The sequence below is a fragment of the Neopelma chrysocephalum genome, unplaced genomic scaffold, assembly GCF_003984885.1.
Source record: "Neopelma chrysocephalum unplaced genomic scaffold, ASM398488v2 Primary Assembly neopelma1_76, whole genome shotgun sequence".
Taxonomy (NCBI): Eukaryota; Metazoa; Chordata; class Aves; order Passeriformes; family Pipridae; genus Neopelma; species Neopelma chrysocephalum.
Window position 1 is genome coordinate 1,928,960 of NW_020897737.1, and position 17,355 is coordinate 1,946,314.

The following is a 17,355-nucleotide window of genomic DNA, read 5'->3' on the forward strand; positions in this document are numbered from 1 at the left end:
GCGCGATCCTTAAGCCCAGAGAGGAGCCCCGTGGCGGGGCGGGCTCCAGGGGCGATGGATCACACCCACGGGCATCTCCAGGAGATGCGTTCCATGCAGCCCTGGCCTCGGCTACCCCTGCAAAGCGATTCCTGGCAAAACTTCCTTGCGCACCTCGCTCCCCCCGCACACACGCCCTGCTTCTCCTGCAGGAGCAGCAACTCTGCTGAGTATCACTGAGGATCTCCAGAAGCCTCCTTGGAGATACCCAAGGACCGTCTGGCCGCGGTCCCGTACCGTGTGCTCTGGGACGACCCTGCCCGAGCAGGTTGGACCAGAGGACCCGCTGCGGTGCCTTCCAAGGTGCGCCACTCTGTGACTCTGCTGACCCCGCCGCCACCACAGGCCGTCCCGCGGGCACCGCCCCGCGCCCTGCCCCGTCACGGCCACGCCACTGGGCTGGCCCCGACTTCAAAGCCGTGCCCAAGGCAGGAATAGCGACAGGGGAGGCGGGACACAGAGCGGGGACCAGCCCCCACTGACGCCGCTCCCCTGCGGCCATGCCGCGCCCCCGGCCCTCCGCAGGGGGACTACAACTCCCGGCACACTCCGCGGTGGGGTGGGGCGCGGACTCCCACGTGGTGCGCAGAGCTGCGCGGCGATTGGTCGGAACCGGGAGGGGGGCGGTTCCGCGGGGAGCAGTTCCGGTGCCCCGCGCTCGGCACTTGTTTGGATGCTGCCGTCACATCATGGCGACGCGCGGGGGCGGCGGCGCGGCGGGACTGACCCGGCGGACCCGGAGCCCGAGCGGCGGCGGCGGGGACGAGGCGGCGGCGGCGGCCCCGAGCGGCAGCCCCGAGGTGAGGCGGCGGCGCGGTCGGGGCCCGGCGGGAGGGCGCTCCGTCTCCCCTTCCACGCCAGCTCGCGGCGCCGCGCTCCCCGCCTGCCCCGTCCCCACGCGGCCGCCCGGCCCGGGCGCACGGGGCAGAGGCGGGCAGTGCCTCCGCTGCTCCCGGCAGCCTCAGTCCTGGGCTGTCCCCGAGGTCGGGCGTGTGTCGGGGAGGTGCTGGCGGTGGCCCCCAGGGGAGCTGCGCTTACCCCGCGGGGCCGGGGGCGGCCCCTCCGTGCCGCCCGGGGGGCGCGGGGCGGTCCCTGCGGAGCGCGGGCCGCTGGGGGCGGCAGCACGTGGCGGGCGCGGGGGCTGCGCGGCCCGGGGGGAGCTCTCGCCGCTTCCCTGGGGGTCCCGCCGGAGACCCCCCCCCGTGCCCCCACCCAGTGGGAGCGGAGGGTGGCCCTGCCCGCGGGAGCGGCGGGAGCGTTTTTTTACCGCCCGGAATAGGTAAAAAAAGGCCTTTTTTCCCCTCTTTTTCCGTCCTCCGTCGAAACCACACTGAAAGTAGCGGTGTCCCCAGTGATTTTACTGTAATTTCTAGTTGCGCGTCCGCGTAGGAAAAGCATGAAATACAGCTACTTGGTCGCGGAGCGGCAAAAACTTAAAATATGCTGCAATTCAGTGGCTGTACGTAATATCACCCACTGGATGTTTTCCGTGACAGAACTGCCTTGATAATCTCATATGCTGCTTAAGTATCTCATCCTGTGTCCTTACACAAATTTAATTGGCTTTTTGCGGTAACTTTTTTCTGTGGTGCAAAGGATAACAGCATCCCAGAAATAGTAACTTCGTGGTGTGCTGGTGGTTGTTTATTTTGGCTGCTAGAGAGAGGTCTAGGAGACTTCGGAGCTAGTTTTCCCTCAATGAAAGCACCGTCTTTTGCTATGTTTTCTGAAGATCTTTACTAAGAAGTGACTTGTAAGTAACTTTAATATCTGTTATGAGATCAGATGAGGATGATGTTTAAAAGAGAAAACAAAACCCCAAACAAACCTGCATTCCATATTGTTTCAAATACTTGCAGTCAAACGGAATTTCATTTTTAAATGCGGTGAAATGTGGCAGGCAACGTAAAGCAAATTTTACTTTGAACTTTTTTCTCTGAATTAAAAATTGTTCAGCACTCTCTTGCAGGTTTCCCTCCCCCTGCCTTGATACACAGGAGCTTCTTTATTTTTAGGTTCCTTGTGACCTGTTTGCATTGGGAATTCAGAACTTGTCTACCCTGCTTTTTCCAGAATCATACTGTGGATGACTAGAAAAATACTGTGTTTATAGTAAGGAGGAAGTGAAACCTCATTGGCGGAAGTGATTCATGCTATATTAAATGTTTTCTTAATTAGCACCTGTCTTAGATGCTTACATTAAAAAAGCGTTGGTGAAATTCACAGCTCTTTGCCCTCCGTGTAAATGCACTAAAAGTTTCCAAGTAAGTTTTGGGTTCCTGCAGTGAATTTTTTGCTAGAATTACAGGAAGTGTTTGTCACAAATTTTTTAGGTCACTCGAAGAATCACTGGCAAAAGCAGGTTTCATATAAAAGTGAAAGGACGACAGAGTTCGTTGGTAAGGTTCCCTCTACCACTTACTACATGGTTAAAGCACACAGATTAAAATTGCACTAAAATCAATCAATCTAAACTAAAATGAACCAAAAATTGTCTATTTGAAAGGCTTGGGAAGGGGGGAGAAATGGGAAGGATTGGAAAGAGTAAGGATAAAAAGGAGTAAGGGAGACCCTCCTGTTGAGCCACAAGGCTCAGAGTGGACCCTCCTGCCCAACTTAGCCCCGGACTTGACCAACAGTTTAGGCCAGAGGTTTTAATAGCTTAATCAACAGTTTAAGTTAAACAATTTAGCAAAAGATTCTGTAGCATTTACTATAGCACAACAGTAACTCACTTGCGGGCCTCACTTACTTACTAATCTAAAGTACTTCAGAATCTCAGAGATTCACATGTTCTCAGTACAGATGCTATAGCATATTCATACTTCCACGTGCACAGACCTGAAGAGTATATACCTGTGAAAAATTCCCCTCAAATCCAGGGAAGTACTCACATCAAATGCCTTTCCGTCTTCTAAGGGGGCAGAGGGTTGATCCTCGACGAGTGGTATCGGCCCAGGCTCCAACAGCATTTGGCAGCGGTCCTCCAAGGGGTTTTGCTGACTCTGAGAGGTGCCCCCTCAGAGGGAGATGCTGGCCACAGCCCACTGTGGTCCAGGAAAGCTCAAGGGATCTCACCTAGGACCGCTGTTTATAAGGTCTCGAGAGACTGGGCTTTAGTCATAACAATTTTTCATCCTAGCCACAGTTTTGGGTTGGTAACTTTCTTTGAAAGTTCAGTAACAAAAATATTGTTCCACTTGAGTTGTTATTCAGGTAAGAAAACTAAGTTTCCAAGGCTGTTTGTTAAAAACCAGAAGCTTGTTAGACATCCCTAGTTCTTGGGAGCAGACAGTGTTTCTGATAAACTCCAGAGGAACTCAGCCCAGGTGCAGTTCCTCAAGGACGAGGCCTAATGAGCATTTCTGAGATCATGCTGTGGCCTGGGGCCAGGGTGAGGGGGTGAGAGATGCACCACACTGTTGTAATGTTTTAAGCTAAATGAGGGAAGAGATCATCTTCCCCCCCCCCCTTTTGTGGTTGTGTTTGAGGTAAATAAAAAAGCTTTTCTTAAAAGTAGGCATGCCATCTGTGTCATGAGGCCACTGAAAGAGCAAGAAAAAGAAGTGTGGTAAAGGTAACAGGAAAAAGTAAGGGCCATAAGGAGGGATCTTGTGAGAATGTAGGTGTGTGAACCAATATCAAAGACCATATCTTGAATTGTACAGTATTAATAGTGGAATTCTGTTAGCATTGAGTCTGTATTGACTTTTATAAAGGTAAAATACAAATTTTGAAAGCAGGTATTTCTTAATTGTCCTTCTGCTGTGTTGGGACTTCTAACTTTGCAGTGCTTTGAAACTAGAGATGAGCAATACTGCAGGTGCCTCATCCAGTGTTTTGAAAGTAGATAAATGAGTGCATAGAACATAGTTTTTAATGTAATGACAGAACAGGGTAAAATGTTTGCTTGAGACGACTTTCAGATCTCACAACTAAGATCTTTGTTCAGTGGGGAAGCCACCTCAGAGGCCATTAGGTTTTCAGAAAGGTATAATTAGACTGCATGATCATTCAGGTCAGTGAGCACAGTATAGAGAAGTATTGCAGGGAGAAACAACTTAATAAGCTTGTGGTCACATGCTTCTGAATAATTGTGTCTGAACCAGTGGATGAAGGTGTACCTGCTGTAAAATTCAAACTTAAATTCTGTGGCATCCTAAAATGGCAGTTTTCCTGCAGAAGTTATAAATAAAATTGCTACCAAGAATGACTGTTTTTTCAACACAGTTGATGCAGTTATGTTAAATAAAGTCTTCTTGAATGTCTGCACTGAAGAAAAGTATATTACATACATGTTTTAAAGTAGGCTTTTCTCTGTTAGGAGGGAAAAGTAAATTGTTGGAATGCCCGCAGCCTAAAATTTGGTGTGAATCATAAACATTTATGATAGATGCAACATACTTTTTTACCATAATATTTTTTTTAATGTAATTGGTCAGGATAAGGGATGTAAAGCTTTTATGTCCAGTTGCATGTGCACTAAGTTTGAAAATGTAGTCAGCTGAACAGTGTTGTCCAAATTGTCTTTTTTTTAGAGCCTGATGCTGAGCAAATGATTATGTATTTATTTGTGTAATTAGAGTGTCTTACAGTTGTCAAAATCTGGTTTATGTAGACTTGTTTCTTCCAAAGCTTTCAGGATATTTCTTGAAAGTATTAGCAATTACAATGGCTAAGATTGTAAGAATCTTTTCACAGCACAGGCCAACTGCTACTATGGGTATGTAGGAGATGTTTTGATAGATTAATGCTAGTGCTTATATTTTTTTAGGATAATTGGATAACATACAGGAGAAAAAAGATGTTGGTGTAGCTACTAATTATGGTTTCTTTTAATAAAAGGTACAGAGAAGTGTTTTCAGGTGGTTTAGGGAAAGATTGAGTATGTATACATATGCAGGAGTATGGAATACAGGTACACATAGAACTGACAATAAGCACAGTATATTTTAGGTAGCATTGTGTTACAGACTTGTGTAGGTAGTAGAACAAAAAAAATGTTGGTTTGATACATTTTGGCATGGTGGTAGGACAAGTTCTACCCAGGTGTCTGTTCTATCCTTATGTGCAGCGCATGTTGCTGAAGCCGTACTGTTTGAATGAAAGCTGGCTTAGGCTCTTGTGATCATAGCCAGTTTCATAAATAGGATATCTGTCTTGTACTCTGATCTTTTAGGTATGAAGTAAGTAGAGTTTTCCTGATGTCCACCTTTTTGTGATCAAGGTATAAGTTGCGATAACAGAGCAGAAGACTGAACGAAAACTCCAGGGTGAGCAGGAGCATTGTTACCAGTAATTTTTTAACAGTCATCCTGAAGTTGGTTGTCCTATAACTCTATCTTAAATAGCTTGAAGATGATATGCTTTTCAGAAATGTCAGCATCTTGCAATAGCTGGTTTCACAGCTAGGTAGGTAGGAAATATCTTATTTTTTAATGGTAAAATTTTGATAAATAATTTTATGATATTATGAAGTTGCACTTTTCCTGTGCAACATACTCATTTTGCTTCTCTGAAAATCTTTCTAGGCATATAATAATCTGATTCTGTTCTGTCAGAATTATGAGCTACCTGAGGCTCAAGCTGGCTGGAAGCTGAGAGAGCATGGTAGCAGCTAGAAAAGGTAGCAGTGATTTCAGTAGAAGGACTTTGCTGGGGTAGTTTTGTTTTTATTCAGTCAGTACTGAATCAGCGCTATTATACAATGTGCTGTGGGAAGTGCTCTGTTCTAGCTGGAATGTTAAACTGAGAAGTTCACTGATGAGCACACATTTGAAAAGATAAGAGGTAAGAGTTGGGGTTTTCAAAACATTGCCTCAGTAAGGAGGGAGCAATTTCAGTGATATGATGTGATACCATATGATACCATGGCTTAGTACTTAAATGTTCTTGGTGTGATGTTTATTATTGCTGCAACTTGAAGCTTGATACAGACCAAATCTGACCCTACCTGTAGTTTTAGTGTTTTAATAATAGCATTGAGTATATGAAGGCTTTTTAGACTTTTGGTTAGTGTTTTTAATATCTAAAGTGACAGCTAATGTAGAAAATCCTTTATTAGTCATAATAAGGAAATCATCTAGCTATTAGTGTTTGTGGCCCCTGTCAGGCAATAGCAGAACTTCTGTTTTATAAAAGAAAAACAAGCCCTTTCTAATATAGGTTAAATAAATTAGAATTTTAATATGTCATGCCACTACTGTCAGATTTGCTAGAACTTATGGACTACAACTCGATAGATAGGAGTTTAACTAAAGAGGGGTTTTGTGAGTGGGGGGCTGTGGTTTGGTTTTGCTTTTTTTTTTTTTTAATGTTATCAGATTGCTCTAGCTGCTGGTAGAACCACTTCTTTAAATACAGTATTCTAGCCTGTGGTCAGTAACTTGTAATTGTATTTAAGATAAGAAAACTGCATGTTTTTACAAAGCCTGTCTGCTGCTACACTGAGCTTTGGTTTTGCAGGGAGCATACTTGCTGGTCAGTAAGCTTGGATTAGTTCCATGTTCACTGGAAAACTGAAAGAAAGTTGACCAGTTCTGTGTATTTTCACCATCTTTATAATTTTCAAATATATTGGAGACTTGAAGGACACTTGTACACAAACATTTTTCTTCAATTTAGTGTTCTGATAAGTTATTTCTAACTTCTCTGTTAAGACTTCAGAGAATGGGTCTGAAATTCTAAAAATCCTAGTGGGTTTTTTGACAAAAGATAGAGAATATTCAAGAGTTTAGAAATAATTATTGTCAGTAAAAAATTGAACTGACACCTAATTTGACTTCAACAAAAAGCTCTGCTGAATTAATGAGGTGGTGGTGTTCACTTCGTCAAACTTCCAGATGCTGTAGAATATGCATGTGAATTGCCAACTCTGAATTGATGTTTAGGTTATTATGATGGTTTGCTAGAAGAGAGATGGGCATATCATGACTTGCTGGTCACATGTATGCCCCTGCCAGTATTTGTTCTTTTTTTCCCCAGAAACGACAGAATTTTCTCAGATGAAAAGCAGTGAAAATTTTTCGATTGTCTAAATTTGAAGCAATGCTTCTCATGAACATCGTCTTCTCGACGGTGTTCCAGTAGTTCAGTAGCAAGTATTTACTATGTACTTGTGGTGAGGATAAGGTATTTGATGTTTAGTTCCTTGTGCTTTGACTGTGATTAGATTGACTTTTATTTTTTTAGTGGCTCTCATGCTTTGGCTTCTTTCCAATCATCCTTCTCGCACTTCTGGTTGGCAGGATTGCCTATTGCTGTGCAGTGAACTGGGGTGAGGAACTGATCTGGCTGTAAATTGTGTTAGAACAAGTTGCATGAATGTTGTTGCTAGCACAGAGGAGGTGGGTATGAAAAAGGGGAATGAAATGATAGCAAGAGGTGCTTGGGCACTGCTGCTGTTCAGTGTGTAACCACAGCCAGTCAGGCCTTGTCAGCTCCTGTTAGAGCTGCTGGCACTTTTGTGCTCTGCTTTCGAAAAGAAACTCTTAAGTCTGTTTATGGATATCAAAAAGTGTGGAAATGCTGTGCCAAACCAGAAACTTTTGAGTCTAGAGCAGACTTTCCCTGTGTTTTGCCAGACTTCTTAGGCACATCAGTTCATGTTCTGTGCGATGGATAAACTGCAAGTTTCAGCTGTTATGTTGGGAGTGCAGGTGCTCTGGTATCATGTTGTGTTCAGAATAGTCAGGTCTTTCCTGTCTTGTCAATTTAATGTGGCACACTATATTCGGCTTCTGTGTGAATTATGGTTTTTAGAGAACATCTGTGCCGTGGTTTCAACCATTGGCTTGTACAGAAAGATTAAGTAAGCTGTGCTGTTTTCACATTTCTTGTCTGTTTTTGTGAAGCATCTTGTTTATTTAGCAGACCCCAAACTTGCAGGGGTAAGCCTTTTGCATGCCCATGGAAGACACACAGTATAAGACAAGGAAAAAAAATGCCCATTTTACAGTTGACTTTTTAGAGATGTAAAACATTGGAATTGGTTATTTGTCACACCAGTTCAATTACTGCATGACCTTTGTATGCATCTATCAAGTGTGTTGTCTGACACGACTGGACAGTAAAACTGCAGTGCCTTTATATTTGTCCATAAAGCATGTGCATGATTTCCACACTTGTAAAGAGCTGTGCAATGTGAATCTTCCTTGGTAAGTCAGAAGTTGCTCCTTAACGTCTATACAGATTATTTGCAGTTAAAAAGCTTATTCTCCTGTGTGAAAGGTACTGTGTGAATTCCATCTTCTCAAGGATGGATCTACCTTAAGATAAGGTCTAAAGCAAGGAACTTGCTTTAAGAATAGAGAACAACAAAGCTGTTAGGCATGAACATTGCAAAAAGGATATATATTTGTTTAATGATTTTTAAATAACTCTTTCAAGAATGCTGAACAAATTGGGAGTCAAAATATATCTCACAATATGTTATTAGTGTTGGCTGCTTTCCTTTGATGTTGGCAAATTCCTTTTGAAGAGGAAAACAGTCCTGTGCAGAATATAAAACCCAGTGTAAACTCCTGGCTTTAAGAATTAGCACGTTTTTTAATGTGAAAATGTGAGATAATCTGAAATTAATTTGTGCTTAAACAGCATAACTGCATATAAACAAGCCCTGGTTTTATAATTCCTTGTGATTTTAAGGAAATTCACTTTAGGTTCACTGAAAAAAACAAGAAGGATCCCTTTATTTTGGCAGTAAAGTGAGTTCAGCTCTGATTATCATGCTTTTAGCTATCAATGCACGTTGTATAGTGGGGTTGCAAATGGACAGGAAAAGAATACCCAGCCACCTCCATATAGTTCCAAGCCTCTGCAGTGCAACCAAATGAACAAAACAAAAACACACCCAACCAAACACCCTTGAAGTTTTCATCAGCCTTAAATGTCTTTAGAAATTGAGAATGCTGTTCAGGTGATTGAGAGAGGGTCTGTAGCTGCTTGATAAGCTATAGAGTGTATCAAGAACATCAGGTATTCTGCTCTAAAATATGAACATATCACTGCAACATTAAAACAACTGGTGACGTTTAACTTTTTGGTTAAATGATTTTGCATTTTAGGAAGTCTTTAGAGAAAGTGGTGTTTAATTGAGCAGAATTAATGAATTCTTAAAAATCATAGGTAATAGGACTCCAAATCTGACACCAGTTAATACTCACTTTTTTGGATGATTTCACAGATGAGAATTTTACCATTTCAAAAACAGATGTGCTTCTGGTCCTGCTTATTATTTGTGTTATAACAACCAATATTCTCCAGTTAAGAGCTGCCAGCCATATTTGGCATTGTGATTGAAGTCGTTTAGGCTCTTGCTCTCTGTCATTGAAGCAATGTATTAATGCATATTTCTTTAGACTTCCTAGCAAGTGGTTTTGGTTTTTTTAAATTTTACTCTAATTTGTCCATGCAAAAGAAGGCTGGAAGTTTTCATTTTAAACACATTTGCTTGACTATTTACTTCCACTTCCTCCTTTATGTTCTAAAGGTGGTTGGTGCTACCATGGAAGAAGTTGGATCTCAGGAGATGGGAATGAATAACCAGGATCAGCTGGTGAAGAGCAAATGCAGTGAATTGTCTGATACAGCACTGCAGCACACGCAGTCCAACTGTTATGGCCTGGAAAACACAGGCACATTGGAAGAGGCTGAGTATATCACAAAGAACAGAAAGCACCTGGGATCCACGTGCTGCTCCCAAGAGTCTCGTGAGGAGACTCCTGGGAGAGAAGAAGCCCGTACTGATCCACCTGATGGCCAACAAGATCCAGAGAGTGAAAAACACAAAGAGAAAACTTTGGGTATGTTCTCTTTGGCATTTTGATTTTTAAATGGCTTTATTATTTTTGTCAAATAGCTAAATGCATTTGCTTTATCTCAAATTTACTCTGTAGCCAAAAACTTGTCACCTTCAACATGATACTTTGAGAAACTCTGCACTTCTGCTTAGGAGAAGATAGTTCTTAATGCATATGTAAGACTCCTTCAGCTGTCAATGCTATTTTTATAGGGACTTTAATAATAATAACAACGTGGTAATTGCTAATCAACTTTTTTAATTTTCTGGTTTGAATCTGGGATTGCGGTGTTCAATGCTGCCAAAGCACAGCTGATAATTAAATTCCGCAAGCTTATTAAAAAAATTTGTGTGATTATCCTTTAATAGCAAAACTTAACCTTTTAGATTTAATTTTTTCAATTTTGCCTTTTTATCTGTGCTGTTGTAAAACTGAAATATTTTTGTGGTTTTAAGAGTCAAGTAATTTTTTGCTATCTAAGATGTTGAATGGCACATAAGCCAAGACAATTTTATTCTTGCTCTGATGATTTCCCATTTGTTATCAGTTAGGATTATGCAGCTATCAAACCAGAGAGCAACTTAACTCACTAATTTCTCATGGATTTATATTTTACTTCTAAAGACAGGCTGCTTTTCTGGTATGTTTTTTTTCCTCAGTATCATTGTCTTTCATCCATTTCATAGGAAAAGAAGTGTTATTATTAATGCAAGCCTTGAATACACTTTCTACTCCAGAGGAAAAGCTGGCAGCTTTGTGCAAGAAGTATGCTGATTTGGTAAGTAATTTGTAAAGATAGCAGGAGTTATTCATGTGTTAATATTAACTGTGGAATGCAAGCACAAATAATACAGGACAGTTAATGATTTTGAATATTTTTAATGTTGGGAAAAAAAATAGGACTCTCAGGCTGACTATGAATATTGCTTTAACCAAACTTTCCTGTAGTCATTTCACTTCTATGTGACTGCCTAGACCCAAATTAAAAATAGGTTTTGATATCTTGGTGTTGGAGCATACTATTAGGATTAACAGAAAAGCTAAGAGTTCTTTAGGGAGTAATAATTTTCCTAGTTTTGTCTGTTGATAATGCTTTTGTGCTAACGTTTTATAGGATAATGTTTTATTTAAGACAAAGAGAATATACTGTCTTACAGAGATTTGGGGGGAAAAATATTCAGTTATGTTAAACTCAGTGATCTTTGGGGAATAGGGGACGTTGGAAAGATTTTGCTTTGTGCTTCCTGATCATGCAAAGGAATGGATAGAAAAATATACATTTCTTCAGTAAGAAACCAAAAAGAAGCAGTTCATGAAGTGCATTTCTACCTCAAGTAGGCAAAATGATAATTTATTCTCTAAATTAATTGATCACAAAATCAGAGGGATAGGGGGAAAGCCTCGTAAGTTTCACTTTCCAGAATGTTCCTGGAGACAACAGCACTTGACTTGTTTGTCTTGAGACAGGGACAGACAGGAATGGAAAGACTGGAAATACAGCATGTATATGTTTTCCCACCGTATTTGTAGTTATAAAATGAATATGAACTAAAGACATAATTGAAAAACTTGACAAAAGCGTAAGATTATCTTTCTGTAGATGTCAAGTGTATCATATGCAAATGTTTCTGAAAATGACATAATGGCTGCACAACATGACATAATTTTCCTGAAATAAATTTTTTCCTTTGAGATTAATAATGTCTCCAAAACTTTGAAGATGATCTAGTGAGTAGTCTTTTTACTCACAGAGGCAATGTTAATTGCTTAAGGACTGACTTACATTAGTTCTGTTAAGGAAATCCCAAGTCCTCCTTGGAGGTCTGTTACATATTGGCTTTGTTTTCCTTGCTCTTTCTCACATGTTCTTGTTCATATGTATTCATTTCCTTCAAAACCAGCAGCTTCTCTAACTCACTTTCATTAAAATGAAAAACAATAATTGTTCTATAGTGCAACTCAAGGATGGGGGAGCCCACTTTAAAATGAGCTTTGATATTGTGAGAGAAAAGTGCAATAAATGAGTTAGTTCTTGTGGGCAATTGCTTGTGCATGTGATGCCTTTTGTATTTGAGCAAACAGCTCCCATTTCAGCTCACACTTGTGATGATGATGGCCTGCATGAGGAGCTAGGCCTGCATGAAACCTTGAATTTTGCAGAAAGAAAACCGTCTGCACTATCTTCACTTTTGAGTTTTACTGCTGAAGGAAAGATCTCAAAACAATTGGGGAACAGGTAGACCAAATGAATTGTAATTTCCTTCAAGCAGCTTGGCAATCAGAAGAGATGTGATCGTGTTAAGTTTTTTGTCCTCCCAGAAGATGATCCCCAGTCGATAGGTGCAGTAAGCATTCAGAGTCCATAGATAGTCGCCACCGTACAAAACTGCTTACTTTCCTCAAGATGCTCAGAGTGGCTGGGAGTCTGGGTGGGAGCTTGTCTGGGTGTAAGAGTAGCTTTGTTTTGGCCAAGTGAGTCTTAGAGGTACACCTGTTTCCCTTAGAAAGTTTAAGTTGGATCTGACTCTGTTCCTTTTAAGATGCATTTTTTTTCTTCATGATTGTGGTGGTAAACCACTGGCATAGGTGTCAGCTTTAATGCCAGCAGAGGTTTGAACTGTGTATGACAGTGCACCTACAATGCTTTTTTTCTTTTTTTAAAGATTCATCATCTTTAAAGCTCACTGTCAGGTTTTTCAGTGGTGTCTCATGAAAAGGACTGTACAATAAAGGTAGGAATGCCTCTCTCCTGGCAAAAGATCTTCCACAATTTTTTTTTCCTAATTTGGAATCTATCAGGAGATCAGTCTGTGATGCAGGAAGGTTTGCATCCGTGGTGATGTGTCTCACACTGGCACGCTTTTACAGGCCTTGAGTTTCATAGGTATGCAAACAACAGAGCCACTTGGAGTGGTGTTTTCTGGCCACCCAAGAAAAGGGCTTTTCATGTTTAGATGTGAAAATATTTCTTTAACATTCTTCTTCCCTAAACTAGATTAAATATGCATTTAATTTACTGTTGTCAGGGAGGTCATTTATTCGTTCTTCTGTGCTTCAGCATTATTTTGAGCTCTTTCAGAAAGCCAGCATTTTATTATTCTTCTATCATAGTGATGCTCCTCCTTGCCAGCCCTCTTTTCCTGTGGTGTCCTGAGGCTGAGGCACTATCTAATGAGGAGCAGTGTAAGACAACATTGTTGCCTTCTGCAATAGAACAGACTCTGAATATGGTTTCTCAGGGAGCCCAAAAATTATGCATAATGGAACTTCCTGTCAGTGAGACATTAATGCAAGAAACTTCTGTTCACTGGATATTCATAGAATAGATTTTGAAATATGTATACAGAGTTTAACTATGTTATCTACCATCTAAACAGCCTAAAGGAAATAGAACAAAAATTTTGCTTCAGATGGTTGAGACTGCAGATCTCTCAAGTCATCAAAGTCTGGGCTTTGTAGCTTTAATAGTATTTGACTTGATTTGTCAGGGCAGCTAGTTTTGTCTGTTCCTTTCTGAAATACCGTAGCATTTCACAAACTTGTATCGATTACTGCCTCTTTTGGTAGGAGCTCCTGCTGATAAGAAGGAACTCTGCTCTGCACAGTTCTGTGTTTTTTCTTTTTGATAGTAAAAACAAGACCTGCTGAATAAACGGTTGTGTGTACCTTCCAGATAAGAGTGGGAAAAGTTGTGACTTGTTGAAAAGCCAGTTTCAGTTGGCTTTTAATTGTATTTGCCACGTCCTCCTTTCTCAGGGCTACTCTTACCCCTGTAGCTGAATGCAGGCTGATAGCTCATAGTCAATGACAGGTCCATGGTGCTTGTTCCCCAAAGGCAAATGTTTTTTAAGTTAGAATCAATATATTTTCATCTTTTGTCTGTCCTTATACATTTAGAATTCTCTGCAGGATTATGGTAATTTCTCTTTAAGATCAGCTTGGCTCTTAATAAAATTTAATTTCCTTGTTTTCATCCAAAATGTTTAAAAGTTTCTTCAGTCTGCTCATCTAGATGCATAAAGGTAGTTTCACCTATGTTTATTTAACAAATTTACTCTCTAATGTTAGTTGGAGGAGAGCCGGAATGTTCAAAAGCAAATGAAGATACTGCAGAAGAAGCAAGCACAAGTTGTGAAGGAGAAAGTCCACTTGCAGAGTGAGCATAGTAAGGCCATTTTGGCACGTAGCAAACTGGAATCTCTCTGTCGGGAGCTTCAGCGTCATAACAAAACTTTGAAGGTTAGTTTGTTTACATAAATTACAGTGCTGCTGGTGGTGGAAATATTACTTACTGGTCACTGCTTAAAATCAGGAGTGCCCCTTTTTACTTGCCACTTTGCCCATTACCTGTACCTGTAGGAGATGAGTGGCATGTGGTTTAAGTGTAGCTGATTTTAAGGTAAAGAATGTGGGAATAGTTGACTCACTGGGGTTTTTTCCCCCTTAAACCAGTTCATATTACTTGCAGTATTTGATCTTGTCGTATTTTTTCTGGGAGTAGTGCTGATGACTGCTGGAAAAAATAGCACAAGTGAAATAATAGCAGCATGAAATGGCAGGGTATCAAAAAAGGCTTAATTCTGTCAGAATATAATGGATGGGAGTGAAACGGAAAAGAGCCAAGAGATTCTTATCTGTGATTGCTGTAGGAATTTCATTATAGTATCAATGCTGTTTTTTACATCTGGGAAACTCTGACACTTGCAAAGGTATCTATGTAGCATCTTAATACCAGCCTCTCAGTAATGTTGGTAATGGTAAGGACAAGATTATCTAAAAGTTTTGGAATTTCTGACTTCTTTGTTCCACACACTTTACATGGATAGTCAGCATAGCATATTATGATTGTGGCTTGTATTAGTTCTAGCACTCTAGAACTTGAAACAGTACAGGAGTGAATTATCACCATTGTTTCTGACTCAAAAATACAAAAAAGGTGCATAGTTTGACCTGAACACTTTTAATATTCTCTCATAAAAGGAAGAGAACATGCAGCAAGCACGTGAAGAAGAAGAAAGACGGAAAGAAGCAACTGCACACTTCCAGATTACGCTGAATGAAATTCAGGCTCAATTGGAACAGCATGATATACATAATGCCAAACTCCGACAGGAAAATATCGAACTGGGGGAAAAACTGAAGAAACTCATTGAACAGTATGCACTGCGAGAAGAGGTGCTTACACTATACTTCTAATGGGATTTTATTAGTTCCTTGACTTTAAGGATGAGATAATTATTGAAAGGGGAGCAAAAACCCCCATACTTTACAGCCCTTGTATATATAATTTTTTATATTATTCTTTTTACTTCACTACTGAGAAAAAATTAATAGCTGTTTGGCCCACTGTCTGCCTTTCCTGCCTGGTTTTGAATATCTAAATTGAAGATGCGTTGGAAAAAGTCTTTCACAGTGAAAGTGAGCAAATAGAAATAAGTTGTCCAGAGGTTGTGGAATCTCTGTCTTTAGAGATATTCAGAACTCAACTGGGCAAGGTGTGCGTAACCTGACCAGGCTTTGAAGCTGACCCTAGTTTGAGTGGACTAAATGGCTTCCAAAGGTTGCTTCCAACATAAATATGTATTAATAGTTGAAGTTGTTAAAAATTATGACTTCACATTATAATGGGGGGGATATAAGAGTTATTCTCTGTCTTATTTCTTTTGATTCATTAAGGTTGCGGTTTTCTTCGGAAGCTCCCTTATGCGTATAGCTGCTCTTGATGGCATAGAATCAAAATAAGCTGTCATGCTTTAAGAATATATTTGGCCTAGTATCATGCTGAAGTGTCTCTACTATAGGTCTAACCGAGCTGGCTTTAATTGGCACCAGGTTGTGAGCTAGCTGCCTAAGCTACAGTGGTGGAAAACAGCCAATTCTCCTTGTCCAAGAGAGAACTGAGCTCCATGGAGTCCTACAGCTAAGATTAGTTGGCTGGTTCTTAGTTGGCACAGGAGTTTTGGAGTATTATTTCTTAACTGTTTCTGAGGGGTTGTATTTTTGGTTTTGTTGGTTTGGTTTTGGTTTTTTGTTTTGTTTTAAATCTGGATCAGTTCAAAAGCTCTCTGTAGGCTAGTTCCCCACCTTTTGCGATGGTGGAATATTTGTGTCTACCATGAGAGTATATGGGGAAGAGAAAAGGTAGGAAGCTGCCTTGTGCTACTTAAGAGATGGAAGTAAGACCACAAAAATTCAGTGATTTGTGGAATTTCATCAGTTAAATAAACTTGTTGCAAACTTTGCTTATTTTGAGCTTTTTTAATTATGAGGACTAGAGCTTTTAGAAGTAACAAAGTACAGTAAGGATTAGAGGTAGATCAACCAACTTTAGAAGTGAGGATGTAGACTGCTTGCTACAGGATTTTTGATATGTCTGGTGTGAAGTGATTGACAGTATTGTACCAATTTCGTAAAAACAGGCACGTGGCTTCTGTGAAGGGCAAAAAGGGGTGATTATAATGTATGGAGATAGAGGGAAAAAGAAGCATGTAAAACACTCTTCTGCTGCTTTTTCTTTTGCATGAAACTTCTGAACAATGTCCATCTCCCCAAACACTACACTTGCCGTCACTGACTAGCAGATTCTGTATTTGACTACTGTGATTTTCTTTTCTCCTTTAGCATATTGATCAAGTGTTCAAACATAAGGAACTGCAGCAGCAACTTGTGGATGCCAAACTTCAGCAAACTACTCAACTTATTAAGGAAGCAGAGGAAAAACATCAGCGAGAACGGGAGTTTGTAAGTGAATTCTATGTTAAAAGAAATAAAACCTACCAAACCAGACTTTCCATGATTTAAAGCAAATACAGCAAATTGAGGGGACTGTCTTTTGAAAGTTAGGATAGAGTTCAGCAATGAGACTGAAATTTAAGTTTTGTGTATGATGCTTAAAATATTAATGCCCATACTAATAAGCAAGTAATGTTACTGCTTGCATTTTCTCAGCAAATGTGCTGAATGTCATTTAGATTTTTCTTGGGCTGGGAAACGGGCTGAAACACCAAAGGTACTTTCTTGCAGTCAAGAGTTGTAACCTCTGGTTTTATGCCATAAGAAATAAAAAATGCAGAATAAAGCATGTGCTCTTCTGCATTGTCTACCCCCTCAAACTATGGATGATATTTTATTTGTATGTTGATATCAGCAATTTACTTGCAGTCTTCTAAGCAGTTTTCTTACAATGTATCTGTAACTTCTAGGCAAAAGCCTTGCTTTTTCTGTACAGTCTTAAAATGATCAGTGTTGGATTGTTCTATTTTTTTTAACATAATTTCTGAGTCATAAGCTGATGAAAATCTCTTCAAAGATGAACCTACAAAATGGTGAAAAGTTGAAGCAAAATTGGTTTGAACTAGTCTGTAAAGGTACTATTAGTGACTAGAGAAATGAAAGTGGAAAATAGGTTACAAAACAGTTATAAATTACGTAGTTTGTTAATGAACTGTTAATGAATTTAGTGGTTCAAACTTGCTACAGAAATAGAAACATTGAGACATTTTTCTAATTGGTAGCA

At 40.4% G+C, this 17,355-nt stretch overlaps 1 protein-coding gene across 2 annotated transcripts in view; it reads left to right on the top strand.

The window, feature by feature from the left end:
- Positions 1-756: 756 nt before the first annotated feature.
- Positions 757-17,355, top strand: part of TXLNG (taxilin gamma) — a 24,555-nt gene continuing 7,956 nt past the window's right edge. The window contains exons 1-6 of one of the 2 annotated variants that reach the window (XM_027689087.1): positions 757-839; positions 9,530-9,842; positions 10,526-10,617; positions 13,908-14,078; positions 14,820-15,014; positions 16,461-16,580. In XM_027689087.1, the coding sequence (XP_027544888.1) occupies positions 9,545-9,842; positions 10,526-10,617; positions 13,908-14,078; positions 14,820-15,014; positions 16,461-16,580 (876 nt within the window). In that variant the 5' untranslated portion in view covers positions 757-839; positions 9,530-9,544. Of the gene's footprint in view, positions 840-2,388; positions 2,439-9,529; positions 9,843-10,525; positions 10,618-13,907; positions 14,079-14,819; positions 15,015-16,460; positions 16,581-17,355 lie in introns of those variants that run through there. The other variant, XM_027689086.1, reaches the window with a different exon arrangement.